General features: G+C 52.7%; 1 protein-coding gene across 1 annotated transcript; it reads right to left on the reverse strand.

Moving 5' to 3' along the window:
- Positions 1-230: 230 nt before the first annotated feature.
- Positions 231-2,631, reverse strand: Bst2 (bone marrow stromal cell antigen 2). The gene is made up of 5 exons (XM_047531965.1): positions 2,181-2,631; positions 1,097-1,151; positions 927-987; positions 553-691; positions 231-335 (listed from the first exon to the last, which is right to left on the reverse strand). Exons 1-4 carry the CDS (start codon positions 2,475-2,477, stop codon positions 571-573), a joined length of 534 nt encoding a protein of 177 aa, XP_047387921.1. The 5' UTR covers positions 2,478-2,631; the 3' UTR covers positions 231-335; positions 553-570.
- Positions 2,632-16,157: the final 13,526 nt, after the last annotated feature.

Raw genomic sequence — 16,157 nt, forward strand, 5'->3', positions numbered from 1 at the left:
CCTCACCTGCAGGGGAGGACCCAGACGCTTGGGGGTGACACTCCAGAAACTTGAGAATGAGGTTTTTCCTCTCAAAAGAGATGTTTATTTTTTGGAGCTCAAAGACCCCCAGAGGAAAGCAGCATGCACCCCTAATACAGGGAGAAGGGGTGTGCCCTGCCCCTCCACCACCCCTTGAGCAAGTAGGGTGGCTTGGGGCCAGGCAGCCACAGTCCCACCCAGCAGCCCCATGGCCCCTCCACTTATACCCCCCCCCACTCCCCCCAGCAGCCAGCCGGGTCAAGGGACAGTCTCTGGGAAAAGCAGAGGTGCAGTCCCCTAGTTCAGGTTGTGGCCTAGAAAGTCAAGACAAGACACTCAGGGTAGACTGAGGGTAGAGGGAGCCGGGCCCTGAGCCTTCTAAGCCCCGCCCCACTAATGGCCCGCCCCTCGTCCCTGAGTCCCCTCTCCCCTGCAGGGGCACCCCTCTCCTCTGCCTGCCAAGCTCGCCTGCCTGATACCTGGGGGTGTCTGACTCCCTGCCAAGCCTCCCCAGGGCCGCCGGCTCCTTACCGCTGGCCTCCTGGGGCCTCAGAGCAGGCGAATGCTGAGGCCCAGTAGCAGGAGCCACGCGGGCACCTGGAGAAAGCGGGTGGCCTGGGAGCTGGCAGGGCTGGGCTCCGTTATTCCGCCTGAGGCCGTGCTCTCCTTTCTGGGTGACAACGAAGGCAACTCAGGCAGCTGCCGCGTTCCAGCCCTGGCCCCACCCCAGGTCGCGGGCAGCGCCCACGCAGGACGGCGCCATCCTGGGGAGAGTTATCTCCTCTCGAGGCCTTGAACTCTGCCCCTCCCCCCACATGTGCATTTTCGGAGCTAAGGGGGTCCCGGGCCCAGGGGACACAGATGAGGTGAGAAGGGCGTGGCCTGGGGCGGCTGGGGTCTTTCACCTCAGTTGCTCCAGTTCTGCCAAAGTCGTCTGCAGCGTTTGGTTCAATCTGGTGATCGCTCCTGGGGCCAGATGGAACAGGGGCATCAGCCGGCGCTGGGGCACGGCCCACCTCCAGCCACGTCCTAGACACCCTGCCCCACTCCCCAAAGCCCCCTCTGCCCTTCTCACCCTCAAGTTCCTGCACCTTCTTCTGTTGCTTCAGCTCCTGAGACTGCAGTTTCACCTGGGACAGAGCAGAGGGTCAAAAACGGGTTCTGAGCCGGGCGCCCGTGCACACCTGTGATCCCAGCGGCTCAGGAGGCTGAGGTCGAGGATCGCCAGTTCAAAGCCAGCCTCAGCAACTCAGCGAGGCCCTGAGCAACTCAGTGACACACTGTCTCAAAATAAAACACAAAAAAGGGCTGGGGACCTGGCTCAGTGTAGTGCCCCTGAGTTCAATCCCTGGTACAAAATTAATTAATTAATTAATTAATTAAATAGAATAAAAATGGGTTTGGGCTTTGTAGGGGTTGCTTGCTATCCTGGGCCTTGGCCACCCTCCCCAGGGCCTGGTGTCATAGGGCTTCAGTCTAAACCCCTTTCATGTTGCCTGCCAACCCTCTCTGCACCTCAGTTCCCAACCTCGAAGACCGGCCACCAGCGGGCACCCTCACAGTTCCACCCATAAACGTGGGATCCTTTAAAGGGAGTTGTAAAGCTTCCCAACGTGGGAATTTGGAGGCTGTCTGTACGCAAACCCTAGTAGGAATTTCCAGATCCTCTACATTATTGCCCAAGAAGGTTCTTCTCAAACCCAGAACAGGGTGGATTTCCCAGCCCAAGATAGAGTCTGGTGGGACTTTCACATCAGGGTCCCAGTGAAACTTTCAGAGATCCAGTAAAAGCCTGGTGAAGTCACTGTCCAGCCCTTAGTGGGGATTCCTGCTTCTGGAAGATTGGAGCCCATTGGGAATTTTAAGCTTCCCCACACTAGAGCCCTGGAAAACTCTGGAAGATTTCTCCAACTCCTGCTGGGAATACTGACACCCCTGGTTAGGGTGCTGCTGGAAGCTTCAGGGGCTCCCCCGCACCAGCACCCTGGAAAGTATTTGGAGGTCCCAAGCCCTGGTGCGGAAATCCAGGCCCTCCTATTGTGGGGGACCAGGCCAGATCCGGGGCTTCCCCTCTCCCCCCGGGTCCTGTGGCAGATTCCTGGGGAGCGTTCCTAGGCCGCTCAAGCGCTAGGACCCCCATAGACGCTGCACCAGCTTACCACACTCTGCTTACAGGTGTCAGCTTGGGTCTCGGCCCCCAGGAACCTCTCCTGGACTTGGCTCAGCTGCTTCCTCAGGAGCTGGGTGGCATTGTGGCACTCTCTCTGAATCTGAAGGCCCTCCTGGCAGGCGGCACTCTCAGACCTGAGAACGTAGATGGCCAGGGGGATGGCCAGACTCACCACCAGGACCACTAGGAAGCCTACCAACAGCCACAGCCAGCGTCTCTGCAGACTGTCCTCCTTCCATTGATCATCCATGGTCACCGGGCAGCGGTGGTACAAAGTGGGTGACATCCAGGTTTCCCTAAGATGGAAGGAATTTGGAGAGAAGAGAGAGCCCTGGGATTTTCTACAGACCCACCCCTCATTAGCATAGGGGGAGCTTCCTGACCAATAGGCAAGTCCCCGGAAGTCCACTGCCTGCTTAGGGCTCCAGAAGAGGCACCCACAGCCCCAAGACCTTCAGGTTTTGGTTTCAGTTTCCTGGAAGGGAGATAGCTTTTATTTTGCCTGAATGTTGACTTTCTCATCTGGAACCTGGCCAGTGAGGCCATGTGGGAGGGAACTGCGAGCTGCCTGGGACCGTCCCCTCCTGTCCCTGCCCTCCTGCTCACTGGCTTCCCGTATCTCTCTACCCTGACCCGAGGGGCAGAGCTGATAATTTCCTCTAGATGTTTGATGCCGACTGAATGATAAATTCATACTTTAAAAGTCGGTGGCCCTCTACGGATCCAGGGTGGTGAGTTTTTTTATTGCCTTCCTGAGTCTCCCCATGAAGAGAGCAGGACTCTCCTGCAGGCCTCATTGAATGGTTTCCAGGCATCTTACTCATTGTTTGAATCCCAGCTCGGATGGCTTCTGGGAACGGCCTGTGCTCTAGATGGCTAAGTAATAGCAGAACTTTTCCAGGTGAAGTCAAATACCTGGCATAAGTTTTGAAACATCTCAGTATTTATTAGGATTCTCCAAAAACCTCCCTAAATTTATTTTTGTCTGTCTTAAGTTGGGGGGGTCCCCTTGATCTTCCTCCCTTAGTCTGTGATTCCTCAAGGCTTCTCCTCTCATGGTAGAGATTATTGCTGTCAAGCATGGTGACATGTGAAAGGCACTTTTCTTGATCATTTGCAATTTAGCAGTACGCAGGCTAGTGGTGAACCTGGCAATACTGTCGAGAGAGAAGCTCCCATCTGGGTGAGAAGTATTAGGGACGTCTCCCTAACTGAGCTTCCTTACAGTCCAGAAAAACCCGTCTCGCACCACCTGGCTTTGCCGAAGTTATTTCTGGCCTTCTTTAGCCAAGTGCTGGGTCCCAGCGTGCCCTGTGCTGGAGACCCTGGGAGGATGCAGACTTGAGGGCCTTACTTGCTTTCCTCCTGCCACTACAAACTCCTAATTATGAAGAAAACAATGACAAAAGTAAAAAGTGTGCCTTTGCCTATCTTTTTGCCCCATTAAAGGAATCTCCGGAGGGTGGGGGGACATCTATTGGTTCTTAGGCGTATAACGCCCTTTGCTTGGAGGGTCTCACGGGAGGGGTTGATTTTAAATGCTTCCCTCTTGCAGCTTAAAGAGAACACAGTGAGCACATTTAAGCACAGGGACAGTAATGGGGAGACTCTAGATATCTAGAGTAGTGACAGCTAACTATGCGAACAAAGGGAACCTGGGCATTTTCATACTAATCACCCCGGGCCTTAATCCTATAGTTTGAATTCCTAATGTCTGACCGGCAAGGGAAGGGGACATCCAGGAGGGAGTGGATGTGCGGGAGTGCTGTGCACTGTGTGGCCCATACGGAGACAAAGGTAATTGGCACTTTTCCTCAATGCCATTCATCAACCGATCACCCTGGATACCCCTCAGGGTGCTCGGGAGGGGGAGTCTGGAGAAGGAACCTTTGGGGTCCACCCGAGAGTAGCCCAGGCCAGGGAACCCCGCAGTTGTTCCAACCCTTCCTCCGCCTCCACGCATCCTGGGTAGGTCAGGACTAGGGACTCTGTGTACTGACGCCAATTGCGCTCCAGGCCTGGACAGAAACGTAGGAAAGGGCTTCGGCAGAGTCCAGCGTGCCTGGTCTGTACAGAGCAGGTGATTGGAAACTGCCTGGGTCAGGAACCTCTCACCCGAGTCTTGAAGAATGGCGGCTGCACTAACTGCCTTTAAGTAGCCAATGGGTGCCCATTTTGCCCTCCAAAAATAAAGAGGCAGAAAGGTGCACCTCAAACAGATGTGGGGTGCGTGGAGAGAGAAGCTTACCTCGGCGTAGATCTCGGTGGGACTTCCAAATATGATCCCGCCGTTTACCGGTGATGAGTCCTGCTCCCTCTCATGTTGAAGTCTGAGCACTAGAGAAGCAGCCAAGGCAAGCATATTAAGCGGGTTTTTTCTAAAGGCGATAATATAGACTTCTCCCAGGCGGGAGAAGGGGGCCACGGCTGATGTTCTAAGGTCCCAAGAAGTGAGCGTATCCTACATCTTTTGTAGGTTAAGGTCTCTTGTCCTCCAGTTCTCTTCCCCCTTTTCTCTCCTTCCTGCCTAGTGACTAGGCCTGGTTTTGCAGGTGAGATGCATAAAGTGAGAAGCGAATGGGCAGGGGGAGGGCCAAAGTGACTCAGCCAGGTAAGGGCCCAGGGGGCATTAGTTAGCAGCTCCTTGCCTGCAGTCCTTGACAAGGGCAGGGAAATTTGGTAATCAATGGGCTCCAGAGATCCTTGACCTTCCATTCTCCCAGGGGCAGCCTCCAACTTCCAGAGGCAGATGGCTCTCATGGCCTCTGTTTCCTCCATTTGACCCGATCCCCTATTTCTACACTAACAGCCTGTCCCCAATTCTGGCTTCATAGCCAGCCAATCCCGCTGGGCCACTCCCCGGTGGGGAAACCGAGGCTGCAGGTTGAGCGGTAAACAGGGCGCAGGGTGTGGGCCTGGTCCAACAAGCCATTTTTGTGTTCAGGGGTCTCTGGGGAGACCCAAAAGCCCCTTAGCCCCCCACCACAGGGGACGTGAGAGCCATAGAGGGTGCTGGGCTGCAGCCCCAGGAAGCTGGGGCCTGGAGAGGACGAGGTGTCGTGACTACAGCGCCCCACGTGGCACCAACCAGCAGACAAGGTACCGCCAGCCTCTGTCCTGGCACCAGCCGAGAACTGGCTCCTCCTTCCAAAACCTGCACCTGCAACCTCAGCATGCCCAGCAAGCTCTGCTTCCTTATCCATGACGGGAGCAGTCACAGGACCGGCTGCTCCAGAGGCCCACAGAGAGGCGGAAGGGCCTCAGTATCTAGGAGGGGCTCCTGGATGTGCGGACCACCCGTCAGGCCTGTGGCTCAGGGCAGGTGGCCAGGGGTGGAGGGGCCTATTTTGAAGAAAGGTGACTGGTACCATTTGGGACATGCTGAACACAAAGGCCAGAAAAAAAGGGAACAGGCCCTGGAGGGGCTGGACCCTGGGGTGGGGCACTGGGAGGGAGTCCTCAGGCTACAAGCACCTCCAGTCTCTGTTGGGAAACGGGCCCCATTGAAGCCAGAATTAAGAACAGGTAGTTAGTGTAGAAATAGGGGATCGGGTCAAATCGAGGAAATGAAGCCATGAAGCCATCTGCCTCTGGAAGTTGGAGGCTGCCCCTGGAAGAATGGAAGGTCAGGGATCTCCGGAGCCCATTGATCACCAAATTTACCTGCCTTTATCAAGGATTGCAAACAAGGGGCTGCTAATTGGTGCCCCCTGGGCCCTTATCTGCCTGAATCACCCTGGCCCAACAAAAGAGACTTTAACCTATAAAAGATGTAGGGTGCTCTCACTTCTTGGGGACTTTTAGAACATCAGCCATGGCCCCCTTCTTCCTGCCGGGAGAAGTCTGTATTATTACCTTTAAATAAAACCTGCTTCATCTGCTTGCCTTGGCTTCTTCTCTAGTGTTCAATCTTCAACATTAGAAGGAGCAGAACTCGTCACCAGTAAACGGCTACCGTTACGGGTTGTGACAGACAGGAGTGGGGCATGTATTTTTCCAGTGACTTCTTCAGCTGCAGCCTGATCATAACCGATTCCATTGAGTCAGCCATTTTGAGTGTTTGTGTCCAGCGGGGCCAGACAGCACGTGGGGGCCAAGGTCAGTGGCCTAGGTCTCCCAGAAAGCTGGTCGAAGCACCCCAAACCCTCTCCTAGAAACCCTCCCCCTCCAAGCCGCGTAGTAGCCAGGGACAAGGGGTGGGGGTGATCTTGCAAAAGTCCCATGGGGACTTGTGTATCCCATGAGGGGATTGTGACACCCTAGCCAGAGGGCCTGGACCTTGACAAAGCCGCTGCTATTCTGACTTCAAACATTGCAGGCAGTTAGGGACCAGGCCAGAGGCCAGGTGTGATATTGTAAAACTCATGGTCTTTGTCCCAATTTCCTGGCTTATAATCCCTAAGAGCCAGAGCATCTCCCAAGGGATAAGTATTTTGCATGCTAATGAGGCGGCTGCTGGCCAGCAGCCCTGAGATAGCTTCTCTTGGGGACTGGTCACCAGAAAGACTAGGTCAGGATTGAAGAACTGGGACTTTCAGCAGTACTCCCAGCCTCCAGAGAGGGAGAGGACCGGAGGCCGAGTTGGTCTCCCTTGGCAGGGGGTGTAACCCTTTACGCCTCTGTAAACTCAAAGGGTCCTGGTGTTAGGGGGATGTGCGTGGAGGGAACACCAGGTTAAGGGAATAATTCTACAAACGGGCCCACGGTGCGGACACCCCGCATGCTTTCTTTGCCAAGAAGCAATTCGCCTGCAGCCCTGCCTGGCCTCAGGGGACAGGATATGTCCCATTCCTCAGCAAGCTACCTGTGATCTGCAGGGGAAATGCAGGGCCGAAATAATGTCGAAAAGAAGAGCCCAGGTTACTCTGGAGGGGGACACTTTTGTGAACCATTTCACAGACCAGATCCTGAAACTCAGGGAGATAAGTGAAATATTTCCTAACCATAAAATCTATAAGAATTCATAGTTAAAAATCCAATTAGAACCCATCAGCACAGGTCAAGGTGACTTACAGTTGTCATGGCAATGGGGACTTGAAAGTCTGCTGTCATGCTGGTGTTAAGAGGTGGACCTGAGCCGGACTCTCTGGAAACTCTGGGACGCCCAACAAAACGGAAGTGCAGGAGAGTCACATCGTCCTTTCCCCTCTGAGAGGACCTTCTCTCCCTTCCCCTTGTCCCATCCCTTCAATAGATTAATTCCTGTTACTCTGAGTGACGTGTCTGAAATTTTTCTGACTTGATTGCAAGAAGCAGCGTTTGAAGAGGGTGGCTGTGTGCTGCCTCAGTTTCCTGGAAGGCCCCGGCTCCGGAACACTGAGAGCTGCCGGAGGGTGGAACATGTGGAGATTTCTGGAGAGTGGCCCACCCTAAGAGGGCATATGTAGGGGCAAAAGGAAACGTCCCCTCTGCCCTATAAAGTTTTGCTGGAATAAACTGATAAAGAAGCCAGGTGTGGTGGTGCTTGCCTGTAATCCCAGGGGCTTGGGAGGCTGAGGCAGGAGGTTCACAAGTTTGAGGCCAACCTCAGCAATTTAGCAAGGCCCTAAGCAACTCAGCGAGACCTTGTCTCAAAATAAAATCCAGAGAAGGGCTAGGGATGTGGCTCAGCGGTTTAGTGCCCCTGGGTTGAATTCCTGGTACAAAAAGAATGAAAAAAAGAAAACTGATAAGAAGGTTAAGTAGGAGAAAAGGTCAGCACACTTACAGGAGTACGCTCAGGGGTGATTCCCAACACCCCAAAGTGATCCAGCAGCTCAGGTGCCCTGTGTCTCTAGGGGGTGGGTGCTGGAAGGAATAGGGAATGTAGACAATTTTGAGGGGTCACCAGTGATTTGTAAGGATCTGAAGGGGCCTGGAGAACATGAAGAAGCTGGACGGAGCCGGTGTGGCCTGCAGAGTGGACAGTGGTTTGTCAATGATTCTCTTTGGGAGCCGCCAGACAACAATGGCATTGGGGCGGTGGCCCAGGTGTGTGGAGGAAGCGGGGAAGGGATCAGAGGTCCTTGGTTCCTTCTTGGTGGTTCTGAGGTTTTAGCAGGTGAGGAGGTAGCAGAGGGGTTCTGTGCCAGGATCTGCTGTCTGTTGTTGTCAAAAGCTCGGTCCTTGTCCCTGATGCCAACTCAATAACAAGGACACAGATTTGAGGAAAAGGAAAAAGAAGTTTTATTGCTTTGCCAGCAAAAGAGAAGCGCAGGGGACTCCTGTCCCAGAGACTGTGATTCTGCCCATCAGGAGGGACGGGGGCTTTAAAGGAGCTCTTCAAAGGCTGCACCGCAGCTGTGCCCTGGCAGGGGCTCCCTGGGCCCCTGAGGGGGTGTTGACATTCACTTGCTAGTTTCGGAGACATTCACTACATAGATCCTCTGGCAGATCCTGAGGAACACAGACAGCTCAGGGTAATGACGTTCCTGGCCACAGGTTAGGGACCGGGAGAGGGAGGAGAGGAGAAGGGAAACTTGTCCCTTTTAAAAATAAACCTCAGAGCTATATTCAATAGGTGAAGAGGACCACTGTTGTCAATTCTGTAAGTTAATTAATTAACCAGTTAATCACTTTTGCAGTGCTGGGGGTGGGACCCAGGGCCTTGCACATGCTAGGCAAACGCTCTACCACCAAGCTGCGCCCCCACCTGGTTCCTTTTTTGGAGGGTGTGTACTGGGGATTAAACTGGGGGCTTTACTATGGAGCCACACCCCCAGCCCTTTTTATGTTTTATTTTGAGACAGGGTCTAAGTTGCTTAGGACCTAGCTGAGTTGCTGAGGCTGGCCTCAAACCTGTGGTCCTCCTGCCTCAGCCTCCCACACTGCTGGGATCACAGGTCTGCGCCACCACGCCTGGCCTCATTCCTTCAACTTAACATGACCAGCATCCCTGGAGGTCCATTCATGAGGCCACAGTCCCTGAGCCCCTTCCCATGGAATCTCTGCTTCAGGTAACGAGCTCTGTGCCTCTCTGCGTCCCAATCCCTTGCAATGTTCTTTATGAGAAACTCCTGCAGGGCCGGGCCTTCTGGGAAACTGAGGCAGGTGGAAGGGCCCCTTGAGGCCTCGATTCTCAGGTAATTTGCTTCTTGGAAGAGAAAGCAGGTGGGGGTCCGTGCAATGGGCCCATTTTATAGAACTATCCCCTCAACCTCGGTTCCCACCCGACCATAACAACACAGGGGAAAAAAAGTTTATTTGGGGGCTGGGGAGATAGCTCAGTTGGTAAGTGCTTGCCTTGCAAGCACGAGGCCCTGGGTTCAATCCCCAGGACCGCAAAAAAAAAAAAAAAAAAAAAAAAGTTTATTTTGAGTTTATGACTTCAGAGGTTCAGTCCATGGTCGACTGACCCCATTGCTTGGGGCCAGCGATGAGGCAGAAGAGGGTGGCGAGGGTGTGGCCGAGGAAAGCTGCTCAGCTATGGCTGCAGGGGACAAGGAGAGAGGGGAGGAAACAGGCAGGACAGGATCCCAAGGCAGGCCCCAGGGACCTGCTTCCTCCAGTCGCACCCCACCTGCCTGCAGCCGCCGCCCAGGAATCCGCTGGGGTGCTGGATCCATCCAGGGGGTTAACCCGCTGAGGAGGCGATGGCTCCCACGCGAGGGCTGCCCGAGGGTGGCTGATCCACTGGGCGGGCGATCTCGTCGCGGGCGAGCTGCCTGTGGTGCTGCCGCAGGGTTAGGGCAATGGCTCCAGGTCTCCAGCCATCAGTCCGGGGGTGGGTAAAACGCGGTGCCGGAAAAAGCCGATGGCGGGCGGGGCTGGGGCTCAGGGATGCAGCGCTCGCCCGGCACGTGTGAGGTCCTGGGTTCGATTCTCAGCACCGCATGTAAATAAATAAATAAACAGAAAGGTCCATCGGCACCTAAAAACGAATATTTAAAAAGACAGGCTGATGGCCGAGTGCCCCTGCAAATCTCAGAGCGGGTGAGAGAGATGAGGTAAGCGCAGGGGCTGCTCAGCCTCTAGGACCAGGATTTCAGATGAACGAACGGTCCTTCAGTGGTTAGAATCGGCAAGAAGAGGCGCAGATGCCCTGCTCTTGGCTCCTGGGCTCTGCAGGCCCGAGTGCACAGTCAGCGCTTTTAGGAAGAGGCTGCCCACACCCCTGTCAGGGAAGGTCCTTCCTGAGAACCTTGAGCTGCTTACCTCTGTGTCCCATCCTCCGATCATCTCTTCCAGGACACTTATTTCTTTGCTACTGACACTTTGTTTTTTACTGTGTCATCTCCCTCACCTCCACTCAACCTGTGCTGGGGATCGAACAACCCAGGTGCTTTACTGCTGAGATACATCCCCAGTCCTTTTTAACATATTGGAGACAGGGTTTTTTGTTTGTTTTGTTTTGTTTGTTTTTTGTACTGGAATTGAACCCAGGGGCGCTTATCCACTGAGCCACATCCCCATCCATTTTTTGTATTTTATTTAGAGACAGGGTCTCACTGAGTTGCTGAGGACCTCACTAAGTTGCTGAGGCTGGCTTCGAAGTGGCGATCCTCCTGCCTCAGCCTCCCAAGCTGCTGGTGAAAAGATAGAGAAAGCTTGCACCTGTGTAAATAGGAGGCTGTCCCCAAACTGCCCTCAACCCCTCAAAAGCCGCAAAGAATTTTCGTCTCGTCTCTTATCTTATCTGTAAAGGCCAGGTGGCTGACCCAAAAAGCAAACTTAAAGATAATGACAACCCTCCTCTCGGAGGTCAGGGTGACCCAGAACTTAAACTAACATGCTTTGTATACAATTTTATATGTTAACCAATTAAAAGAACACTGTAAAACTGCTTGCCTTTCATTATAAAAACCCTGCTAAACAAGGACTCGGGGCCTCTTAGCGTCACTGGTTACCGAGTACGCGGAGGACCAGGCTCGAGCTTGCTAATAAATGACTCTTTGTTGCTTGCATTGATCGTGGTCTCTGGTGGTCTTTGTGGGGTCTCGAGCCGCTGGGCACAACACTGGAATTACAGGCATGTGCCACCACACCTGGCTTGGAGACAGGTCTTTCTAGGTTGACAGGGCTTGCCTCCAACTTTTGATCCTTCTGCCTCAGCTTCCCGAGTTCCTGGACTATAGATGAGTCAGCAAGGCAGGCTTTGTGTTGGATGATTCTGTCCAACTGCAGGTTCATGTCCATGTTCTATTTATATATTCATTTACATGCAGTGCTGAGGATTAAATCCAGGACTTCACACGTGCCCGGCAAGTGCTCGACCACTGAGCCACGACCCCAGCCCCTTATGTCAGGGTTCTGATAACACTTTTTTTTTAAATTTATTTTTATTGTAAACAAATGGGATACATGTTGTTTCTGTTTGTACATAGAGTAACAGCATACCATTCGAGTAATCATACATTTACATAGGGTAATGGTGTTTGATTCATTCTGTTATTTTTCCTTCCCCCCACCCCTCCCACCCCTCTTTTCCCTCTATACAGTCCTTCCTTCCTCCATTCTTGCCTCCCTGCCACCCCCCATTATGTGTCATCATCCGCTTATCAGCGAGATCATTCATCCTTTGGTTTTTTGAGATTGGCTTATCTCACTTAGCATGATATTCTCCAATTTCATCCATTTGCCTGCAAATGCCATAATTTTATTATTCTTTATGGCTGAGTAATATTCTGATCACACACTTCTTTTTTTTTTTTTTTTTAATTTTTTCCTGTCACTGGGGATGGACCCTGGGGTCTGGCTCCTGCCAGGCAGTGCTGGATCCCTGAGCAGCCACTACATTTGTCTCACAGGTCACTCCATCACTCCGTCCTCACCTTTTGATCCTTCTGAAACCACTTACCTGCGGAAAACCAAACCATCCGCGCTCACAGGTCCTACAGAAAACAGGCAGAAGGTCTGAGACCGCCAGCCCCCTCCCCCATAAAAGGGCGGATGCCCCCTGGGCTTCACACGTGGCTGTCAGCGGTCAAGCGCGTGGCCAGCCTCCCTTTCCCTCTCACTCACCCAGCCTCGTGGGCCAGTGCATCGCTGAAGACAGAGCCCCTGCCACGGCGCTCCAAGGACGCACAGCATAAATGACCATTCTGCCGAAGTCACTGAGCCAGCAAATTCCCAGGCCCTCAACTGGCTGCTCCAGGATTGGTGTTCTCCGCCAGGCCAGGCCACCTGTGCCCTCTGGCTGCGGGTGGCCAGCTGCCTACGCCTCCCTCCAGGGTAAAGTGCTTGCCCAGGACAAAAATACCTCTGAAATTACACGAAGCCGATTAACATGCCTACTCCAGCCCGCCTCGACTGCCCGTCACATGAATGAAACTAGCCCTCCTGTCCCGGGAGCCACCGTGAGGGTCTCATGGTCAGTGCTGTGTCTCCCCTCTGCTCAACCAAGAAGTCCCAACCTTGGGGCTGGGGCTCAGTGGGAGAGCGCCCGCCTGGCATGGCACGCGGGAGGCACTGGGTTCCAATCCAAGCACCACCTAAAAGTAAATAAATAAAATAAAGGTATTGTGTCCATGTAAACCCCCCCCCCCATATATATGAAGTCTTAATTATCTTGTTCCTGTTGAATCAGGTCTTGAAAATCAGGACGGGGTTCTCCGTCCCCAGCGTCGAAGATCAAACACCGAGAAATGTCCAGGCAAGAGCAAAAAGAAAATTTTATTGAAGCTATGGAACAAAGAAAGAGAAAGAGAGAGAGGGAGAGAGAGTCCTCCCCAGAGGAGGGCTCCAGAGTTGGTGCCCAGGGAGGGAGTGTCTTGCCCCTTTTGTGAATTTCAGGTTTCCTGCTGGGCACCTGTAACCCCAGCAGCTCCAGAGGCTGAGGCAGGAGGATTGCGAGTTCAAGGCCAGGCTCAGCAACTTAGCAAGGCCCTAAGCAACTCAGGGAGACCCTGTCTCTAAATAAAATATTAAAAGAACTGGGATGTGGCTCAGTGGCTAAGCACCCCTGGGTTCAATCCCTGGCACCAAAAAAAAAAAAAAAAAAAAAAAAAAAAGATTTCAGGGTTCCTTTATTTTCGTGCCTCCTCCTCTCATCCTGCCTATGTAACCAAAAGTGACCCAAAGGGCAAGAAGAGAGCCGCAGGGGACACTGCTATCGGCAGGTGGGCTCCTTCCCCTCCCCTGGAGACTGTTAGCACCCAGGGAAGGGAGGGCTGCGGCCCATTCCTCCTCTGTGGCGATCGGCTACCTGTCCTTTGCCCTGAGTCTTGGTCACAGATGTGCTTTATCTGATGGAAAACTCCAGAACCCACTAAGACATACAGAAGATGAGATCACGTTCTGCATTTCCACATTTTTCCTCCAGAAGGGTCTAAAACCACGTCCCCGTACTAAATGCCTTTATCTGTGACATTAAGCACCGCCGATGGAGTTACAGGACATGAAAGGCGACACACTACCAAATGGAGAACTTCTCTAAAGGAGACCAAGAGGAAGGCTGGTGAGGGGAGGCTACCTTGGGCCTTTAGAAAAGGAGCCATTGGGGCCCGGGATGTGGCACGTGTAGGATCAGGTGTGGGGGGAGTCCGAGTCATTATATTGACCTTTTGCGTCTGACCTCACACTCTCAGGACTGTTAGCTAAACATCTGGGACAGTGTGAGGGAGCGCAGCCCCTGCCGCGGCCACCTCCTCCCTGGGAATGCAGGAAGGCTCCATCCGGTCCCACGGTCGGGTCAGGTTTCCTCTCCTTACCTCCCTCCTGGACGCCCCCATGTGCGCTGAGGCTGTCATTTATGAACACCGCCTCGTCTGCCCGGAAGGCTCATTACTGTCACAGGAATTTAAGAGCTTGTCTTGCCCACTCGGCCAAAGACTAGGGAGATAGAAACCAGCAGAAGGAAGCAGGTCCATTCAAAGCCAGCCTGAAGAAGATAAGGGGCCTCGTGTGCACAGCGAACCTCTCTCTCAGGGGTCCCAGAAGTGTGCAGAGCTTTTGTGGGAGAAAGGAGGTATGGTGGCACAATGGACAGGAAATCCCTGCTGGGTGTGGGCTTCCTCTCCAGTCCTGTGTTTTTGTTTCCTGTCCTTCCTCAACCAAATGACCAGGACCTGACCCTCCTGGGACCAACATCTGCATTTTCCTTGTAGACAACACCTTACTAGCCAGGCATGTTGATGGCATGCCTGTAAGTGCAGGCACTCAGGAGGCTGAGGCAGGAGGATTGCAAATTCGAGGCCTGCCTCAGCAATTTAGTGAGACCCTAAGCAACTTAGCAAGATTCTGTCGAAAAAAAGACGGGCTGTAGCTCAGTGATAAAGCACCTTTGAAATCAATACCCAGCACAAAAAGAAAAAAAGACCTCACTCTTCTGCAAGTAATTCACAAGAACTGCAGCTGTGCTTACAGAGGCCTCTCTGGAGTTTAGAACTGTAAGGAAAGAACTGAATGAAGAAAATACAGAGAGAATAAAGAGAGAGGATAGGCAACTCAACAGTACCATGGTTTATTTGGGACAAATATTTTGCCCAGTGGAAGTTGAGACCCGCCTTCCCTTTATAGCCTGGGCTAGACACAGGGGCAATGAGGGGGGCGGGGTTTGCAGTTAGGTGGTTGCTAGGGAGTTGTTACTGATACCGCTGTTTACCGGTGACGAGTTCTGCTCCCTCTGATGTTGAAGTTTGAAGCACGCCAAGGCAAGCAGATTAAGCAGGTTTTATTTAAAAATAGTAATAATACAGACTTCTCCCAAGGAGGAGAAGGGGGCCATGGCTGATGTTCTAGAGTCCCCAGAAGTGAGCGCACCCTACATCTTTTACAGGTTAAGGTCTCTTTTGTTCTCCAGTTCTCTCCCCCTTATCTCTCCTTCCTGCCTCCGTGATTAGGCCTGGTTTTGCATAAAGTGAGCAGCGATGGGCAGGGGGAGGGCAAAGGTGATTCAGGCAGGCAAGGGCCCAGGGGGCATTAATTAGAATCTCCTTGCTTGCAGTCCTTGATAAAGGCAGGTAAATTTGATAATCAGTGGGCTCCAGAGATCTTTAACACTCCATTCTCCCAGGGGCAGTCTCCAACTTCCAGAGGCAGATGGCTTTCATTTCCTCGATTTGACCCGATCCCTTATTTCTACACTAACTACCTGTCCCCAATTCTGGCTTCATTACAATAGGGGTCTGAGTTTTATAGGGTTCAGTGAGACTAAATCACAGCAGGATGTGTCGCTTGGGCAGACAGGAGAACAGTTATAGATATGGGAAATGGCCAAAGTCCAGAGCCCACGGTTTTTCCTCCCTCCCTGGGACCCATTGTCCTCCTTTCTCCCTGGGGGTTGTTTCTTTTTTTCATATCCTTCAATCATGATCCATAGTTTTCTTTCTTTTTGCGGAGAGGGAGTGATATTGAGGATTGAACCCAGGGACAGTCTACCACTGAGTCAAATCCCCAGACATATATATATTTTTTTAAAATTGTGGATGGACACAATACCTTTATTTGATTTATTTATTTTTACGCGGTGCTGAGGATGGAACTCAGTGCCTCACACGTGCTAAGCAAGCGTTCTACCACTGAGCTACACCCCCAGCCCTCCCCAGCCTTTTGTATTTTCTATTTTAAGGCAGGATCTCTCTAAGTTGTATAGGCTGACCTCAAATTTGTGATCCACCTGTCTCAGCCTCTCAAGTAGCTTGGATTATAGACCTGGGTCGCCTTGCCCGGCCCATTATTTTCATTATTAAAATTAATGGCTACAATTATTTCCTTTGCAATGACTTCCTAAAACTAGAATTGAGTTTTTCACACTTCTTCGAATTTCCCGGTAACTACAGCTGTGCTTAAAAAACTGATGCCGCAAGGGATTCCGGGTAATGTAGTTCCGGTTTTCAGAGAACTAATCCCTTAACTCGTGGCGGGAAATTTCCGGCGGAAGTGACTGGGCGTGAGAAAAATCCTAAAGTTGTTTCCGCAAACGTCTTTCACAGGAGCACCTGGGCGACGCGTGGAGGCGTGGCTCCAAGTCCCTGTGCGATTGGCCAACGGTTTTGTGGGCACGCGCACACGGCACTTCCGGCCCCTCACTCGCAGGTCCTCCTGGGAG

Source organism: Sciurus carolinensis, chromosome 17, assembly GCF_902686445.1.
Source record: "Sciurus carolinensis chromosome 17, mSciCar1.2, whole genome shotgun sequence".
NCBI lineage: Eukaryota > Metazoa > Chordata > Mammalia > Rodentia > Sciuridae > Sciurus > Sciurus carolinensis.

Bases quoted from the DNA above. Each gene is read 5' to 3' on its own strand.
- Bst2 (XM_047531965.1), bottom strand. From the start codon at position 2,477: ATGTCACCCACTTTGTACCACCGCTGCCCGGTGACCATGGATGATCAA. The intron at 1,152-2,180 runs GTAAGCTGGTGC...GCTCTGTCCCAG, and splicing joins ACACCTGTAAGCAGAGTGTG to GTGAAACTGCAGTCTCAGGA. The intron at 692-926 runs GTGAAAGACCCC...GTTGTCACCCAG, and splicing joins GCAGAACTGGAGCAACTGAG to AAAGGAGAGCACGGCCTCAG.